This window comes from Cryptomeria japonica, chromosome 3 (assembly GCF_030272615.1).
Source record: "Cryptomeria japonica chromosome 3, Sugi_1.0, whole genome shotgun sequence".
Classification (NCBI taxonomy): domain Eukaryota; kingdom Viridiplantae; phylum Streptophyta; class Pinopsida; order Cupressales; family Cupressaceae; genus Cryptomeria; species Cryptomeria japonica.
In genome coordinates this window covers 676,652,064-676,672,461 of record NC_081407.1, presented here as the reverse complement: position 1 = coordinate 676,672,461, position 20,398 = coordinate 676,652,064, and the positions used below count along the sequence as shown (strand labels likewise).

At 36.9% G+C, this 20,398-nt stretch overlaps 2 protein-coding genes across 2 annotated transcripts; one reads left to right on the top strand and one right to left on the bottom strand.

Annotated features, from left to right (window-relative positions):
* Positions 1–631: 631 nt before the first annotated feature.
* Positions 632–3,093, bottom strand: LOC131055201 (nuclear transport factor 2). The gene is made up of 9 exons (XM_057989799.2): positions 3,023–3,093; positions 2,881–2,926; positions 2,634–2,756; positions 1,772–2,569; positions 1,471–1,588; positions 1,241–1,362; positions 1,056–1,121; positions 903–969; positions 632–816 (listed from the first exon to the last, which is right to left on the bottom strand). Exons 2-9 carry the CDS (start codon positions 2,920–2,922, stop codon positions 704–706), a joined length of 1,449 nt encoding a protein of 482 aa, XP_057845782.2. The 5' UTR covers positions 2,923–2,926; positions 3,023–3,093; the 3' UTR covers positions 632–703.
* Positions 3,094–19,029: 15,936 nt separating this feature from the next.
* LOC131055200 (22.7 kDa class IV heat shock protein-like) lies at positions 19,030–19,767 on the top strand. Its single transcript, XM_059217936.1, has one exon. It carries the CDS (start codon positions 19,334–19,336, stop codon positions 19,715–19,717), a length of 384 nt encoding a protein of 127 aa, XP_059073919.1. The 5' UTR covers positions 19,030–19,333; the 3' UTR covers positions 19,718–19,767.
* The last annotated feature ends 631 nt before the right edge of the window (positions 19,768–20,398 follow it).

Below are 20,398 nucleotides of genomic sequence, written 5' to 3'. Positions count from 1 at the left end.
TTTAAAGAAATTACATCAAAGAATACTTCATTTTTTTTTTACTTAAAATTATTTTTATTAAATATATATTTTAAATAAAAAGTATATTATTTATTAAAACATATGAAACTTAAGTGCAAATGTAAAATACTAAAAATATCGTTAGTTAAACAATTTGTCTTCCGATTATTTCGTGTATAACAACTCAATTGCATTTGGCCAATGAGTGTGGAGAAAAATATATTTTAGAATTTATAAAGTTAAAAAATATGCATCTATATTTTATGAGAACAAAATATATTTTAAGAACAGAATAATAGCTGATTATAATTGGTTAAAATCAGTTTTTTTAATAAAAAATCATTACAATAGTATTGCCTAACGGCAAGTACTAATAATATTGTTATAGAGTTTGTATTACAACCAATATCTACCAACACTCATACAGGTTCTAAATTCTTTAAAAAACATGCATCAGTCATATATAAATCTGTTACACACTATGTTTATAAAAATAAATTAAAATATTTACCAGTAATTAATTATACTAAAAGTGTTTAGCACAAAGACATTCAGATGATTTGAAATTCATATAAATTTAATAATGATCTTGTCAAAAAATTACATAACTGATATATGTTACTAATTTAGATCACTATTAATGTCGAATTTGGATAAAGAAAATATCAATCTCTTTCATATATTTCAAGCTTTGAAACACACACTAGAAATTTCTGGGTGCAGATCTTGCATAGCCACTTTGTCCATTGCCAACACCTCCTCTCTTTAGCTTATTTAGAATATTCTCCTTTGATGGTGGATTTTGAACTGTAGATGCTGGAGAAAAGAAAGTTATATTTAATAATTTTATTACATTACCTTTCATGAAGAAACAATAACTTGACCAAGGATTTTTAAAATACCTCTAATGCGAGATGGCCTTTCCTTTTCAACATATACATGACGCCCGGAGATGATAATTGGAGATGCCTATTTACAATATATGAAAAGTGAAAAACAATATAAAGAATAATAATAATAAATAATAGGAAATAATTTAATGTTAATACCAATACCTTAATGGCAATCTCCATAGAAGTTGATGTCTGGAACTCAATGAAACCATAACAAAAGCCTCGTTCCTGTATAAAATTTAAATAAGCATTACATACCAAAAAAAAAGCAATATCAAACAGGTTGCTGTTTTACTTGTACCATTTGTCAAAAACAGTAATAAAAGTAAGCTTTGTTTTCAAGCCACCTTGTTGCTTCTAATTTGAATTCCACTGGGCTTTATAGAACCAAATTTTTCAAACTCCTTTTCAAGCAAGGAAGTTGTAATATCCCAGGGCAAATTTCTGATATGAATTGAATTCTCATTCACTGCAAGTCATATGAAATTGCAAGATCAGTACAAAATTAAGAATCCAACATAACAAAAAAAAAATCCATTAAACATAACAAGGATGATGGGAGCAATATTTTGCTAACCTGGGGCTTCTACAGTGGTTTGTACTTGTGATGGCACATTTCCTTTCTGTCTAGTATTTATTGCAAATTTCACCACAACATTTTGTGCTTGAAGAGGATGTACGTTCTTTTTCAATAGCTTAACATTCAATCAGACAAATATCATTTCATTAGATGCAAATGTTATACAACTTTCCAAAGCAAATGTTTTTCCAACTTTTGAAAGGCAAAAAAGAATTAAAATTATTTTCCTAATCCTCAAAGGAATAATGTGCGAAGAAGCCTTAAATTGTTAAATCTGCTTTTAAATATTTATACTTACAACTGATAAGAAGCTCCTCTTTGCTGTTTCTTCGGATGCTGAAATTGTTTTTTCACCAGATTTGAGCTGTTTTTCATTCTGAAGAGCTTTAGTACCCTGTTCTTCCAATTTAGAACCCTGTGCTTCAAATCCTTGTAATGAATGGACTAACTCTGCAACAGTAAGCTGTTCATTCTGAACTGGCTCAGTAGCCTGTACTTCTTCCAATTTAGAAAGTTGTGATTCAAATCCTTGTAATTCTTGTCCAGGAATCAGCCCTTCTGCGGTAAGTTTCTCATTCTGAACATCCTCTGTAGCTCGTTCTTTCTCCAAATTAGAGGGTTTTGATTCAGATCCTTGTGATTCTTGTCCAGGAACTAGCTCTGCTTTAGTACCCTCTTCTTCTTCCACTGTAGAATGCTGCGATTCAAATTCTCCTACTTCTTGTGCAGGAACTAACTCTGTTGCACTAGATACATGAGGAAAGATAAAACAAGGCTGTGCATCCAAGATAGAAGAAGCGACTTCTTTGCCTTCATGCAAAGGCTTATCAGAGATTTCGTTATCCAACATAATTTTTTGATCCGAATATTGGGGTTCTTCCAAATACCTAAATAGATCAGCTAAAATGAAATGGCCTGTCTCCTGTGGTGCTAAGAAGAAAGACTGTACAAATTTTCTTTCCATTTTATTGTGCCCTAACATGACCCCAGTCACCAGGATAATATAAGATTCGTTGGGCGCTTCGTGAGAGTCCACAGTACTTATTTTTGCCTCATTTGCCTCATCGTACAGAGCCACTATCTTGTCTTTTATAACCTGTGAAAAAACAATCAGCAAAAAATAGTGCTAAATTTATTATAACAAACAATATCTCACTCACTTGTATAGTTTGACCATTGGATTCCGGGCGGGTGATAGTGCTGCAATCCTTGTAAAACATATATAAGTCATTTGGACAGAGTTTTAGAGCAGAGTAATATTGCCTCACAAATTCGTTTGCAACCTACAAAATCAAAATTATAATTATTTCACAGTAACTTTTATTTAAAATAAAAGAAACAGCTCAATCCCAAGCCCAAAAATAAACCCATTTTGTAGAAAGTGATAAGATAACATGGCATTCATACCTCAGACGCAGGAACTTTACTGTGTAATTTCTGGGATTCCATCTTTCTGCATTTCAATCAATTATCAGTTATAGCATTAATACAAAGCGTGTATAATCTAGATAATTCCAATCGGTCGGTATTGATTTTATTTACAGTTTACCCAGTGGTTCGCAGACAAGGTATGGATTTTAACTGTAGAAAGTCTCCTTCCTTTGAATGTGAATAATACCCACACAGTCTCGATTAATTTGGCGGGATTGAACTCGTTAAATATTTTATTTTAGGAACACGATGGAGTTGCAGTTTCTTGCTTTTCTAAATATATTTATAAAACATAAGAGGTGTTTCATTTAATAAAGTTAATTAAAACTACTAAGACTTCCTCTCATTAATAATTAACAATTATTTTGGGAGCGTTGCATTCCAAAGTCTATATATAGGGCTATTATTAAATGGTTGACATGTATGCATGTTTAATTATCTTTTAAATTAATATTTGGTCAATATTTTTAGATTATATAAATATGATAAATTTTGTTAATCTATTAATATTTATAATTTTTATTTAATATTCAGTAACATTCTATTTTAAGAGTAATTGATATTATTTAAAAAAATAGAAACTCAATATCATATAAACAGATTAACAACATGTATGTGAGAGAGATAACTCTCGTTAATCTATTAATATTTATAATTTTTATTTAATATTAAGTAACATTTCTAAGAGTAATCAATTTTATTTTCTAAAATAGAAACTCAATGTTATATGAATAGATTAATTATTATAGTTTGATTACTTTTTTTTTTTATCAAAAATTAATTTGGTTCATTTGAAAAAAAATTATAGAGAAGGATGTCTTATTGTTTTATTTTCATGGTTGAGTAAATGATCATTCTTAAATTTGACTATGTCGTGTCTTAGATTTGTGTATGCATATCTTCATAGATAAATAAATATAACAAATCGATTATTATGTAAAATGTTTTATGGCAATGAAGCATTTTTCTATGTAATAATAAATATAATTCAAAATTTTTAAAACTTATATGGAATTTCATCCCTTATTCTAATGATCTCATTTGTTCATAGGGCAATTATAGAATTAGCATTCCATGAGATTATATCTTTGACATTGTTTGGAAAATACATTGCATGCCTTTGTAACGTCATAAATTGTACGCACTTGCTAAAGCAGTACAATTTCACACCTAGTTTAGCACCCGCCTTGGTGCAGTTGCATTTTGCATTGCATTTCCCCTTTAGCACTTAATTAATCAAATTAATTAGGTCTAAAGGTTCTATTTCATCATCTTCCACATCATAAAGTCGGGCCCTTTCATTAAAGTGTGCCCCTTTTCATTTTATTCCTCCAATACATCATCTAATCAAAAACCCTAATTAGGCCCTATTCTGAGCTTGGGGGCTTGATTTCGGGGGTCAAAGCATCTTGAAATCACCTGTAACTTCGGGATTCTCTCTAAAATCATCATATCTAACGGCCCTGAAAATTTGGTGAAAAGTTGTCGGGACCATGGCGCCCGGAGTGCACACGGTCCCGGACATTTTTCCTAAAATTTCAGGAGCACGATCCAATCATAAAATAAAGCTTAACCCCAAGAAATTGGCAGGATATTCAATCTCTAGGTTGGCCAAAAGTTGGAATTAAGACCTAGGGTTTCATACATAAGAGCTCTCTTTCTTCATTAGAAAGGATCCGAATTTTGTTTTCAGGAACCTCATATGCAGTGAAAGAGCAGATCTTTGAAGACTTCAGCAACACTCAACATTCATCCTCCAAGCATTCATCAAATCCATTCATTCACTTAGGGCTTTGAAGGCATTGAAGAGCAATAAGGGATCCCCGACTGAAGATTGGCTTGTACTCCTCCCTTGGGGTTGGGTATGATTTCATGTTGTTTTCATGTCTTTGCATAAGCCTCATTATGTCACTTACATTCATGCTTTAGATCACTTGGCATCTTGATTTGGAGCATTTACATTGTCATTTACAAGCAATTAGGGTTTACTTTCTAGGTTGCTCTAGTTTGCTTACTTGCATTTTAGATCTTGCACACACACAAGGTCTGCACACACATTAATTTTACAATACAACTTGGCTATTCGTGGAGGTGGAAATCACCGAAGCGGGGGTTTGACTAAGGCAAAACCCTATATAGCCGCCCAAACACCTTTTTCAGATATAAGTGCAGATTTCGGGATTCAGACGACGCTGCAAGTTGCAAATCCGAAAGAAGCAGACAGAGACGGAACCACACACCAAGTTTCGGAGCAGAAGACCAGGACAGGGGCGTGGGGCACCCTGGTCGTGCCAGGACAGGGGCGCTGGGCGCCCTGGTCCTCCTGACAGACAGCATTTCTGACAGTTTTCCAGGTTGCAAAGTGGCAGTTTCAGGTGCAATTTCAGGTGCAGAATCAGGACAGTGGCGCCTGCGCCCCCGTCCCAAACATTTTCACTCAGATTTTGGCTCTAGGTACGCATCTGCATTCTTGTCTTGTCCTTGTGTTTGCAGCTTTCCATTGTTTAAGTTCAATTCTGCAATCTTATTATTAGTTCATACTTGCATTTTGGGGTTAGGAATTGAACTTGCATAATCTTACCTTTCAATTACAACAAAGGAATAGAAACCCTAATAGGTAGCCCGTGGCTCTCTCTTTCACCAAAAAGAAGTAGCCAATTGTGCGATACCTCTAGGCTCTTTCGTATTCCGTAATGTGTGACAAAAGGTAGGATTAGGACATGTTAGCCTAGTCTCGCTTTTTCCCCCACACATTTTGGTGAACCCGACGTGAATCTATCATTGCTTCCTCTTGCATTGCATTTGTTAGATCTAGATCTAGATTTAGTGTGTTTTCATTTCATTTTCATAAAAAAAAAAAAAAAAAGGAGTGTGTTTCTTTGTTCCTTTGCATTGTGTGTCTAAGTTTTATGCAACTTTTATTTCAAAATGTCAGATTTCTATTTGCAAGATGTTCATGATGTATGCAATTATGTTGATTGTGAGTATAGCCAAGATGAATTAGATGAAGCTTTAGATGAGTTTTTGAATCCTAAAGAGGCCAAACCGTCATTTTACCAAAAACTCATGAACCTTGTTACTATGCCATTTCGTTGTGATCAGAAAGATAAGTTGAATGATTCCTCTCAAGAGTACATTCCTATCAACTCTTCCACTGAATCTAGTAACATGGTTGTTTTCAATAATCCCCTCTATGAGGAGATGTCTCCTTTTGAATCAAAAGATAAACCTTTTAATAGATATGATCATGCTTTGTTGGATGATGCTCTTGATGACTTTGTGGCTTTATTGAAATCTCTAAACAAGAACAAAACTTCTAAATTAGTTAACATGATAAACTTGAATGAGCATAATAAGCCTCTCTTTGAAGTCCAAGGTGCTTGTCCTTCTCCCACCTTTCAAGTTCCTAAATCACCTCTCCTTACTGTCCAAGGAGGGTATGATTCCTTTATTACTCCAAATAAACCTATCATCACTGTGCAAGGAAGAAAACCTATAAGTCCTTATAATTATGCCAAGCAATTAACTAGAGAGAGTTATCATGCGGTTGCCCATACTTATCATACTAGAAATAATAGGCTACCTAATCCTCCTCCGGTTACTCCGGTTTCTCTTCCTAATCCTCAACCAACTCTTCCGCAAGCTCCGCGTATTTCACAAGTTCTTGGCAAGGAATATGATCTCATAGAACAACTTAAAGCTACCCCTGCTAAGATATCCCTTTGGGATTTGATTCAAACTTCTTCTGCTCATCACGGAATGTTACAAGATGCTTTGAAAGATTTGAATGTTCCTCCACCGAATACATCTAGTAATATAGTGTCTTTGGTTAACTCTGTGATGAATCCTAAAGCTCATATTGTGTTTACTCAAGATGAGTTGCCCACTAGTGAAATTCAACATCAATATGATCCATTGATGATTGTGGTTATCATAAATGATACTGTTATAAGACGAACACAAGTAGATAATGGCTCTGGTCTTAATGTGTGTAGCATTAATCTCTTGCATAAGATGAATGTGGATACATCCCTAATTGAGCCTGACTCTCGTCCTATTCGAGGCTTTGATAATGTGGCTAAAACTTCATTAGGTATTATCACCTTACCCGTCACAGTGGGGCCTGTTACTTTGCCTACTCCTATCCATGTTATGTCGGGAAATCTAACATACAACTTGCTATTAGGGAGACCTTGGATTCACAGTATGCAAGTTGTCCCCTCTACATTGCATAGACAAGTTAAATTTATTTATAACAATAAGACATATACCTTGATAGGTGATACTAACTTCCAAGCTTGTTTACAAACATCTACTTCCAAAGGGGGTTCTTCTAAGCCGTCCTCGTCTAGTGATGACTCTTTAAACAAGATACCTATCGATTAATCCTCGCTCTCTGATGATCAAAATTCTTTGGATGAGTCTGGAGCTCTTGAAGAAGACTCTTCTCGATTTGAAACTACACATAAGAAGGATTTTGATCTTGAGAAGGTTCTCGCAGAAGACGATTGGGGATCTTTTGATTTTAATCCCACCTTTGTAGGTGAATATAAGGTTCCTTCTAGAGAGCTTAAAGCTAAAAAGAAGGAAGAAGCTAAAAATCAATCAACACTACCTGAACCTATGAGTAATAACTTCGTGGCCGCTTCTCAAACTTCTTCTCCCCGCACTTCCAATTCTGAAGGGTTTGATTCTTTGTCTTATGAAAAACCACCTTCTCTTTCTGAAATGGCTGATCGTTATGGTCATGGTTTTCGCATTTTTGCTAAGCATGGGTATCATGGAAATGGTTGTGGCGCTCACGAACAAGGGATAAAGGTTCCTCTAGAGAATAATCTTCACAATTATGCCTTTGGACTTGGCTATAATCCCTGCAAGCGCACTAAAGCTTCTAGAAGACCATGTATTAGTGTTAATACTATTTCTACATCTTTATCAATGCAACACCCCGAGTATATTGATAAGGATCCTTCGTGTGCCTGTGCTTTGGATTTTTTTCCTACCGATGATGCTTTAGCTGATTTTTTAGGAGCATATGATACTCTTCCTCGTTATCATCATAATAGGGGACTCCCTTATTGTTTGAACACTGAAGCCTATTTTGGAAAAGAGACTGATAACGATGAGATTGTGGAAGAATTCCCTCAGTTAAAGGATACTCCTCAACAAATTAATCTTCTTATAAGTGACACCATTGATGTTAAGATGGATCCTTGCAATGAAGAAAAAGTTATTAAAATTGGAAAATGTCTGGACGAAGAGGAACAAAAACAATATGAAGATTTATTGCGGGAATTCCCCGAGATCTTTGCTTGGACATATTCTGACATGCCTGGTATAGATCCTAAGATTGTTACTCATAATATTGTCTTAGTTCCCGATGCTAAGCCTGTGAAACAAAAGATTCGAAAAATGAATCCTAAGGTGGCTTTGCTTGTTAAGGCTGAGATTGAAAAATTATTGGAGGCTGGATTTATCCGCCCTATTGATTATTCCCCATGGATTTCAAATATTGTCGCTGTGGCTAAACCAGATAATAAAATAAGAATGTGTACCAACTTTCGAGATTTAAATAAAGCTTCTTTGAAAGATGATTTTCCCCTCCCAAACATTGACATGATAGTTGATTCTACAGCAAGACATGCTTTATTATCCTTCATGGATGGTTTTTCAGGGTACAATCAAATTTTCATTAATCCTCAAGATCAATTCAAAACTGCTTTCACCACTCCTTGGGGTACGTTTTGTTGGGTAATGATGCCTTTCGGACTTAAAAACTCCGGCGCAACTTATCAACGAGCGATGACCCTTATCTTTCACGATTACATGCATAAGATTTTAGAAGACTATGTTGATGATGTTTTAGCCAAATCCGTTCTCTACATAGATCACATTAAGATCCTTCGTCAAATCTTTGAAAGGATTCGTAAATATCACATGCGCTTGAATCCCCGAAAATGTGTTTTTGGTGTGGATAGTGGAAAACTATTAGGATTCATAGTTTCGCATCGTGGGATTGAGGTGGATACTAAGAAAATAGATGCTATTGTCAACATGCCACCTCCTAGAAATGTGTCTCAACTCAAAAGCTTACAAGGAAAGATTCAAGCTATTCGTAGGTTTGTATCTCAACTTGCGGATCATACTTTTCCTTTCACTCAACTTCTCAAAAAGAATATCACTTTTCAATGGAATGAAGATTGTTAGCAAGCATTTGAAGATTTAAAAATGTATTTGGCTAATCCTCCTATCCTTCGATCGACCGAACCTTCTAAACCCTTCCTTCTTTATACGGCTGCTTCCTCTCATGCTCTTGCAACATTATTGGCACAACATGATAAAGATGGTAAGGAGTGTCCGGTTTATTATATAAGTCGTACCTTACTCGATTATGAGACCCAATATTCCACGATAGAAAGACAATGCTTGGCCTTGGTGTTTGCGACTCAGAAATTGAGACATTATCTCTTAAATTCAGAAGTCCACGTCATGGTAAAGTTTGATCCGTTGAAGCATCTTTTCTCTAAAACTGATTTATCAGATTTACCAGGATGCCTAGCTAAGTGGGTTATGATGTTAACTGAATTTGACCTTAAATTTGTTTCACAAAGGGCAATTAAAGGGCAAGCGTTGACCGATCACTTAGTTGAGGTCCCTTCACCTTTCTCCTTCCCTAACCCTGAGTCTTTTCCTAACGACTTCATCCTTTGTACAGAGAAAGATGAAACTTGGGAGTTATACTTTGATGGCTCTAAGTGTCGTACGGGATCGGGGGCAGGTGTTGTTCTGATTTCTCCTACAAAGAAGTCCATTCCCTTATCTTACCGTCTCAATTTCCTATGTACCAATAACATTGCTGAGTATGAGGCTCTTATAGCAAGAATAAAGGCAGCCTTGGCTTTGAATATAAAACACATACATATTTTTGGAGATTCTCAACTGATTATAAGACAAGTAACAGGACTATATCAAGCAAAACAAGACAAATTATCACAATATAAAGACCTTGCTATCTCTTTGTTACAAAAATTTGATTCTTACACCATAGAACCTGTTCCTCAAAAAGATAATCAACATGCGGACGCAATGGCATGTGTGGCTTCTCTTGTATCTTTAGAGGACCCCGTGGTTGATCTTAAATTCGTTATTCACAACCTTATTTCTCCAGCTATTGTAGATGATTCCAGCATGGTGACATGTTGCGACTTTATAGACTCAGATGAATGGTACTCGCATATCGTAAGATACTTGACCGATGGTACTTTTCTTGATTCCACCAATAGGAACACCAGGGCTAGAGTTCGCAAGTTGTCTATTAGATATATCATTCTTTCTAATGTTCTTTACCGAAGGGGTTATAACGGTCTTCTCCTTCGCTGTCTTAACAAATCGGAAATCCCTATTACTCTTGAAGAGGCGCATTCAGGTGCCTGTAGGGGGCATTTTGGAGGTAAATCCTTGGTTCAAAGGTTGCTCCGTATGGGATATTATTGGCAAACTATGCAGCAGGATTCTTTTTCATTTGTTAAGAAATGTCATCAATGTCAACAACACAATAATTTGATTCATGCTCCTGCCCAAGAACTCCGTTCTCAGGTAGCCTCTTGGCCTTTCTCTGCATGGGGGTTGGATCTTATCGGTAAAATCTCTCCTCCTTCATCTCAAGGACATACTTTTATTATAACCGTGACAGATTACTTTACAAAGTGGGTAGAAGCCATTCCTCTTCGCTCCACTACTGCTGAAGTGATTTGTCGATTTCTTCTAGAAAACATTATTTCTCGATTCGGGATACCTTCCACTATAATCTCTGATAATGGGACATCATTTAAGAACAAGGATGTGAAGAAATTCCTCGAAAAGTATCATATCAAACATCGATTTTCTACACCATACTATCCTCAATCAAATGGTCAAGCCGAATCATCCAATAAAATAATTGAACAAATTCTTCACAAAATCGTGAATAAGCATGGTAAGGATTGGAGTACTCAGCTAATCTATGCTCTTTGGGCCTACCGAACGAGTGTACGAATTGCCACAGGAACTACCCCTTATAATCTTGTTTATGGTGCTGATGCTATTATGCCTTTAGAATTAGAGATTCCATCACTTAGAGTTTCTCTCAAAGGTATAGTAGACGATGACTCTTACAGAGAACAAAGGCTTCAACAGCTTGAGATGCTTGATGAACAGCGTATAAATGCTCTTGAGCATATTCAAGCGTATCACAAAACTCTACAACGAAGCTATAATGATAAGGTTATTCAACGTTCCTTCTTAGTGGGTGACTTAGTGCTCTATGAGAATCAGCGCAATGTGAATGCCTTACCTGAAGAAAAGGGAAAATTTAGTCCTAATTGGCTTGGACCGTATGTCGTTATTGAAGATTATGGATCAGGTGCTTACAAAATAGCGGATGTAGACGGTACGCCTCTTAAAGACCCTATAAACGCTATGCATTTGCGTAGATACTATGCTTAATTCCTCATTTCTTATCATCCATCTATTTCCTTTCTCATTTCCTCAAAATTGGATAATATGTTAGCATATCTTTGTTAGAGCAAATAGAATTAAATGATGTTTTGTTTAATCTATGTTGCTTCGTTCCTGACAAGCGTGTTTCTTTACTTTATGATTTGTCTTGAATTCATTTATGTAAATTGCAAAAGATTTACATTTTTCATTATGTTGACATATTATACAATATCTTTATTTTTTAAGTTGAATCGTGTCATGTTGTGTTTAAACTCAAATTAAATCACGTTAGTTATATGATTCGTAGGCTTAATACATATTTTCCTTATCATCAATGTAGTACTTGATCAAATATTTTAATTAAGTCACACATGTATCAATTTAATCATGGAGCATTGAGAAATCAATCACATGGAAATTAAATTCAGAATATACATGTACATCTACCAAATGTATTAACTTTAATCACAATACACATTGTTTAGGCATTAAAGATAACACGTTTGAGACAAAGAAGCATGTATATATATATATATATATATATATATATATATATATATATATATATATATATATATATATATATATATATATATATATATATATATATATATATATATATATATATATATATATATATATATATATATATGTGTGGATCAATATACAAAGGTAGGTCACTATACATCCAAAATGTGACCTACCCTACATCCTAAGATCATCTCCTATCCCTAGGGCTGGTGGCTGGAGAGTGACGACTAGATGCTCCCCCCTGATCCGGCCGTGCAGGTGGACCCATAGGGGTATATCATGATATAGATCGTGAATGGCTCCAAGAGGAACTCCTACGATCCCTATCCATAAGGATCGCGCATTACGAGGTAGCCTCAGCCTAAGCTGCTACTAGATCACGCTGTGCCCACTGAAGGTCCTCTGATAGAGCTCGCTCTCTCCCCCTCCATATCTCTACCTGTACTTGAAATGGGGAAAACAAATCATCATGCCGACCCGCGTTCCCTTGAGGTCTATAAGCAACCTGTGAGGAACTAGGGATCTACATTGTCGTGGAGATATCTGTCACTGCTTGCTGGATCAAGGAACGCCACTCCTGCACATTAGCTGTAGTAGTAGAACAGATTTCGTGTTAGTACCATTTTATATCATCAAAACATCAATCAATCAATATAAACCTACTATACCTGGATCTCCCTCACGCCAGTAGGGATCGTGATATGGAAGCATCTGTGATTGGGAACTACTAGGCTCCCCACGCTCGAACGATCTATGCGCGATAGGTACAGGTCTCCATATCGCCTCGTGTTCCCCCTTTTGGGGAATAACGGGAGGATTTAAGGCTACGGTATCATCCCCTAAATGATGGGGAGCTGCATCTGACTCCTCCTCATCATCTCTATCCTCATCGGCATCCTCATCCTCATCTGCATCCTCGTTCTCCTCATCATCATCTCTCTCCTCCTCCTCGTCATCCTCATCCTCCTCCTCCTCGGCACTAGGCTGATCTCCTATGGGCGGATCAGGCTCTCCTGCCTCCTCATGACCCTCTCCCTCCTCTGGCTCCTCCGACCTGGATCCCTGATCCTCATCTCGATCTCCATGTCTCCATGGGCCTGGATGGCCTGTCGGGTGATCTGGTGGAAAGATAGGCCCTGGGTATGATCTCATAAACCATGAGAGATACCTGCGCTGTGCCCCGGGGTCTGCAGCATAATCAGTGACCACATCTTGATCGGACCCCTCTATATCTATGATCTCGATATCATCTATCGTGGGTCTCGCTACTGCTCTGGGTTTGGGAAGGACTCGTGAGTGTCGAGTGTAGATGGGCACATCGGCTGGAACGCACTGCTCTAGCCCAAACTGCCTCCGTACTCGGTCAAAGTAGAATGGGACTATGATGTGTGGATATCGCCCTCTCAGTAGGCGGTTCCTCTGTAGGCATGCTAACTGTCTCTCCATCCCATCCCATCTGTGCATCCGCAGATATGGTCTCCACACAGTCACCTCAGCTGTCAATCTGTCAACCATCACTCTCCAATACAGTAAATCCCCAAATCTCCACTCGCTGGTAAGTGGATAAGCAAATACCCTAGGTTGCTCGCTAGCCACACTCATCGGATAGCCGACAGGCCTGGTGCATGTAAAGTGCTCAAATATCCACACCTGCAGAAGTGTGCATGTCATCAAACTGCAACCCTGTCCGAAAACATACTCCTCGAGGTCGTGATAGAGATGTGCAAGCATACTCCGACCCTAGGCATATACTCTCCCGTGTCTCTCCATAGCCCTGATGCACCATGTGAGACCCCCATGCATGTGTGTACCTTGCCCATTAGGGCAGACAACTAGTGCAATGATGGCTATCATAAGACATCTCATGAGGGGCACCTCTCCTGTAGGATGTAAGAGCCAGCTGACCATGATACGACCTCTCGTCTCACTCGGCATGACTCTCCCTATGCAATATACCTGCTCCCTCTGATGATCCTCTACTGACCGATCGGTCGCATATGCCACGGTAGCTCCTCTGATCGGTAGGCGAAGAATGCGGTACACATCCTCAAGTGTCACCGTCATCTCCCCTACTGGGAGCTGGAATGTGCATGTGTTAGGATCCCATCGCTCCATGAGTGCCATCAGCATCGCGGGATGAAATCGAATGGCTGACATAAGAATCATAGACCACAAACCTACTATTGACAATGTGTCTCTCTCTGCCTAAGTAAGTCGGGGAATCTGATCACGCAAACTGCGAAGAATCTGCCCCGCCGTGTGCTCTCTCATGTACGGGAGACCCTGCATCACAAAAACATAACTATAATCAGTACTCAATCATCAAAATCATTCATGCAAACTGTCGAACATCGTATGCTAACCCTGACATCTCTCGCCAAGTCCTGATTGGGACCATGGCGCCCTGTCAGGGACCATGGCGCCCTGAAGGGACCATGGCGCCCTGTCAGGGACCATGGCGCCCCACAGGGACCATGGTACCCCACAGGGACCATGGCGCCCTGGGTGGGACCCAGGGTTAGATTCCAGGGCCCGCAAATGATCACAGAAAGTCAAATGCAGAAAATCAAAAGTCAAAGTTCAGTCAACTCACCTCGTCCAGTGGCTCGTCGTCGATCACGGCCTGTCGCATGATCTCAATCCTCGCGGGACACTCCGGTTGTCGTGAAGGCATGATGATGGCTATGTGGGCTCCGCTGCAATGAACAATATTCAAAAATCAACAAAGTGACAAATGCAAATGTCACTTTCAAGGTATATACTTTCATTCCTTTACCTTTACTTTCAAAACCCTAATTTTCCTCTTTCACTCATTTCATCATAACTTGAGTTTGGGAGATGTGATTTTCGAAACGTTTGTTGTGTAGGAATCGTATTTTCATTCCCCTACTCTCAAGATGTTCCAAAAAGTGCTCTGATGAAGCCTTTTCAGTGAACATCCCTCATCAATACTCTCTTACACAATTTGTCGTAAGTAAACATGTTACCCTATTTCACCTCCCTAATAAGCAAGTCAAAACAGGGGGGGGCATATAGCTACTCACAAATTTCATCACCTTCCTTAGTAAGCATTAGGAGATTTTGTGATCTAACATGTGTTTTGTAGGGTGCGGTTCCTAACTGTGTACTGCAGATACCGCTGGGGGCTTCGTTCGACAGACTTATGGATATATCCTTTTTCAAATAATGTTTACTTTTCTGTACTTTAGCTTGCATATGCACATAGTACTCATATGACCGCTAAAGTGGGGGCTAAATGTAACGTCATAAATTGTACGCACTTGCTAAAGCAGTACAATTTCACACCTAGTTTAGCACCCGCCCTGGCGCAGTTGCATTTTGCATTGCATTTCCCCTTTAGCACTTAATTAATAAAATTAATTAGGTCTAAATGTTCTATTTCATCATCTTCCACATCATAAAGTCGAGCCCTTTCATTAAAGTGTGCCCCTTTTCATTTTATTCCTCCAATACATCATCTAATCAAAAACCCTAATTAGGCCCTATTCTGAGCTTGGGGGCTTGATTTCGGGGGTCAAAACATCTTGAAATCACCTGTAACTTTGGGATTCTCTCTAAAATCATCATATTTGATGGCCCTGAAAATTTGGTGAAAAGTTGTCCTGACCATGGCACCCGGAGTGCACACGGTCCTGAACATTTTTCCCGAAATTTCAGGAGCACGATCCAATCATAAAATAAAGCTTAACCCCAAGAAATTGGTGGGATATTCAATCTCTAGGTCGGCCAAAAGTTGGAATTAAGACCTAGGGTTTCATACATAAGAGCTCTCTTTCTTCATTAGAAAGGATCCAAATTTTGTTTTCAGGAACCTCATATGCAGCGAAAGAGCAGATCTTTGAAGACTTCAACAACACTCAACATTCATCCTCCAAGCATTCATCAAATCCATTCATTCACTTAGGGCTTTGAAGGCATTGAAGAGCAATAAGGGATCACCGACTGAAGATTGGCTTGTACTCCTCCCTTGGGGTTGGGTATGATTTCATGTTGTTTTCATGTCTTTGCATAAGCCTCATTATGTCACTTACATTCATGCTTTAGATCACTTGGCATCTTGATTTGGAGCATTTACATTGTCATTTACAAGCAATTAGGGTTTACTTTCTAGGTTGCTCTAGTTTGCTTACTTGCATTTTAGATCTTGCACACACACAAGGTTTGCACACACATTACTTTTACAATACAACTTGGCTATTCGTGGAGGTGGAAATCACCGAAGCGGGGGTTTGACTAAGGCAAAACCCTATATAGCTGCCCAAACACCTTTTTCAGATATAAGTGCAGATTTCGGGATTCAGACGATGCCGCAAGTTGCAGATCTGAAAGAAGTAGACGGAGACGGAACCACACACCAAGTTTCGGAGCAGAAGACCAAGACAGGGGCGTGGGGCGCCCTGGTCTTGCCAGGACAGGGGCGCTAGGCGCCCTGGTCCGTGGGACAGGGGTGCTGGGCGCCCTGGTCCTCCTGACAGACAGCATTTCCGACAGTTTTCCAGGTTGCAAAGTGGCAGTTTCAGGTGCAGAATCAAGACAGTGGCGCCTGCGCCCCCGTCCCGAACATTTTCACTCAGATTTTGGCTCCAGGTACGCATTTGCATTCTTGTCTTGTCCTTGTGTTTGTAGCTTTCCATTGTTTAAGTTCAATTCTGCAATCTTATTATTAGTTCATACTTGCATTTTGGGGTTAGGAATTGAACTTCCATAATCTTACCTTTCAATTACAACAAAGGAATAGAAACCCTAATAGGTAGCCCGTGGCTCTCTCTGTCACCAAAAAGAAGTAGCCAATTGTGCGATACCTCTAGGCTCTTTCGTATTCCGTAATGTGTGACAAAAGGTAGGATTAGGACATGTTAGCCTAGTCTCACTTTTTCCCCCACACAGCCTTGTGTATATTTTAATATTTTACATGCATGTCTATTAGCCATATGCAATTATAGCATTTGAGAGAAATAAAATTTCAATTATATTATGCTAGATGTTGATATACTATTTTAAAGGTCCCAATTTTACACTCTTAAAACTATCAATTGCATTTGCTTCAAATTTTCCAAGGCATTTTCATTAAATCCACTTGTACATATCTTATGATCATGCCAATCCTTAAGATATTTAATGTACTTGGTCCCTAAGTAAAAATTGTTTCTTCCTTCTATGTTGGAAACCCTAATTTTTTCTTTACCTCACTTTTTGGGGGTATTGTTGACTTAGATAAGTTGATAACTCCCTCCAAAGTGTCAATATGAGTTACAAATTTAAATTATTAAGTGTTGATACCTTAAGGAAAGTTTTTATTACAACTACTTGGAATACTTGGATTCCAAGTTATTTGAAAAATGTGTGAAAGGTGTGGAAGCTTAGACAAGGTGCATGAACTTTTTGTGGATTTGTCTCAAAGAGTGCGGTCTCTTAGAATGCATGATTGAAGGGTATTATTCAAAATGGATAGGTGACGAGACTCTCCATATCCGAGAAAATCAATGGTGGATTGTTGTGGTGGTTATTGTTTCATTTGGCATTTCTTTGCAAACTAGTGACTACCATGTAAGATTGGACGATTGCTTTCAATAGGTGATAGCTACTCTAAGTCCAACGATAGGAATAAAATAGTGATATTTGATTGATTATAACAATCGGGATTACAACTAAGATCCCATGTGATTTTGATGGCTAGATTTCACTTGAGATAGGTTAAGTTCTCAAGTAAGGATGATTTTGAATAAATCCAAAACTCTAGCTCAAGGTGATACAATTTGAACGAAGGATGATTGACGTAGGACGAGAAAAGTTTCTAAGAAAGCATTATGATGGGGGTTTGTTTTAGGATGTAGTATCTTAGTAAAGTGATTTGAGGTTAGATGTTGGATGGGGATGTTTTATATGTTGTTTTTGAGTTTAGGGGTTTCCTTATGTTAAGAAGCTAATTTTTTAGTACATTTTGATAAGTGAGGTGACTAAAAGTGATCGAATTAGGATGGATATAGATTGAAAAAGTTATTATTCTATGTGACTAGACTAAAAACAAGTGACTACCTAGGGTTAAAAGGATTGCTCTTTGCAAGATGTATGGGGAATAATTTCACCCAACATAAGCCAAAATTGCCCTAGGACAAAGAAAATTTGCCTAATTAAAGTACATTGTTTTGAGTTTGAAAAATGTTACTTAATAAATAAAATATAGCAAGTAGCATAAAATTCGATGGATTTCATTTAGAATTCCACTTTAGATTTCCCTATTGGGAATTGAACTTGGGTCTCCACAGTGAGAACCCAATGTTTTAACCAATTAAGCTCAACCCCTTGGACTTTAATATCTTTTATTTTAATTTAACATTTATAATATTTGTTTTATAATTACCTAGCAAAAAAAAATATTTGTTTTATAATTTTTTATTTAAATTTTTTAATTTGAAAATAAATTAAACATAAATCTAAATAAATATAATAAATTTAAATTAAAATAAATAAATAAAAAGTTTATAAATAAGGGAAAAAGACATTAGTTAATATTTATATTTAATAATAAGTTTTTATTTACTTGGAGTAATATTTTATAATTTTCATATTTAAATTCTATATATTTTTTAAATGTAAAATCTATATAATTATGGTGGTAAATATTGTAAATTGGAATTCTAATTGTTCCATAATAAATAAATAAATAAATATAATGTATATTTGTAATTTATTACTTAATTTGTAATTGATACTCAAATAATTTAAAAGAAATGATTTGATAAAAATAATAATATAAAAAATATTGGTAACTACATATGTAGACGTATATTAATGAAAAATGCATGAAAAAAATTGATAAAATATGATATGTAAAATGAACAATATAATTATATATATATAAAAGATTCAAAATATAAATCACAAATATAAAAGATAATATTAATTTATAATCCTACATTTTTATTACAAATTAGAATTCCACATCATACAAGATGGAAACACAATTAACCAGAAGTATCTAGAATAGTGAAGGCGTAAAGAAATCTCTGGATAGTTCATCGACTCTCTTTTTCTGTTTAGTTCGTTTCTATATAATCACGCCCGAGGATCTCATTTCCACAGAACATCTTAAGTGGCGAGAAACTAGTGCATATAGCTTTCGATCTAATTATCTCTGTCAATCAAGGGTTTCTCTGTGTGTGGAAATTGAAGTTGTCAATGGCGAAGAAGATGGAGATCTTGGGCATGCTGATGGTTCTTACACTTTCCTTTATGAACCCTGCAAAAGGTCTGATTCCTTACAGAGGAAATTACGGTGATTTATGGGACGCCATGGTTGATCCCTTGAAGGTTTTGGACCAGCTCCCTCAATTCATTTCCAAAGGCGTCGACGATTTTGCCCTCGCCCGAACTAACTGGAAGGAAACCCCACAGGCCCATGTGTTTATCCCTTTCAATCGTTTCATTTCTGAAAAATGTTTATTTAGGTGGAAGGAATTGTAGCAAATATAGGTGTGTGTTTGCAGGGATGAAAAAGGAGGAGATAAAGATCCAAGTGGAGGAAAACAGGGTGATTACAATTAGTGGAGAGCGGGTGAAAGAAGAGGAGAAAGAGGGCGACAAGTGGCACAGAGTGGAACGTGGCGTGGGTAAATTCTGGCGGCAATTTAGATTGCCAGGCAATGTGGATATGGATTCCATCAAAGCTAGTTTGGACAATGGCGTACTCACCGTCACTGTCCCCAAACTTAGCGAGATCAAAGACAAAAGCAATAGAATTGTAGATATTGTTGAAACGGCAGATGCGAAAGCAGTGGCGTAGTACAGATCACTGCCTGCTTTTATATGTTTTGTTTTCTGTAATTATCCTATAAAATAAAAAACGATAATTAGCAAACGCTTTTAATCCTGTAATGACTGGGATTCAATATATATACTTTTGTATTACGTTGGGAATCCTATGTTTTTCAGACTATTCTCGAAACATGTAACGGCATAATTCTGTGTGTAATAATCAATTTATCTGGTATATACGTGGGTGGTGGTGTCGGTGAAGGGAAAGGAAAACATGATTTTGTTTACATGGTTTGGTATTTGCTTTCTTTTAAAGGTAAACAAGAAAAGCTAGTCAGAACTAGTTTAATAAATGGATTCTATCTAATGTGAAATGGTTGATGATGTGTGGAATACTTTATTTTTTCAGTAAATGTTAAATTATTAAAATAAGTGCAATAGATAAAAGATTTATATTATAAATTGAAGAAAACTTCACATTCCTTATTGAAGAAAATCAAATTCTCTCTTAAACTTAGAGTACGTCTTCAATGAAAATTTTGTATCTGATTTTTCCCTAAGTGAATAAGAAAATTTAGAAAAAATTTGCAATACAAATTATTATATTTGATGAAGAAAACATTTTGTTAAGCATTTATCATTTCACCTTAATCAACCAACTAGATTTTGAGCATTCGAATTTTTTTCTTTTAAATTTTTTAAAAAATTT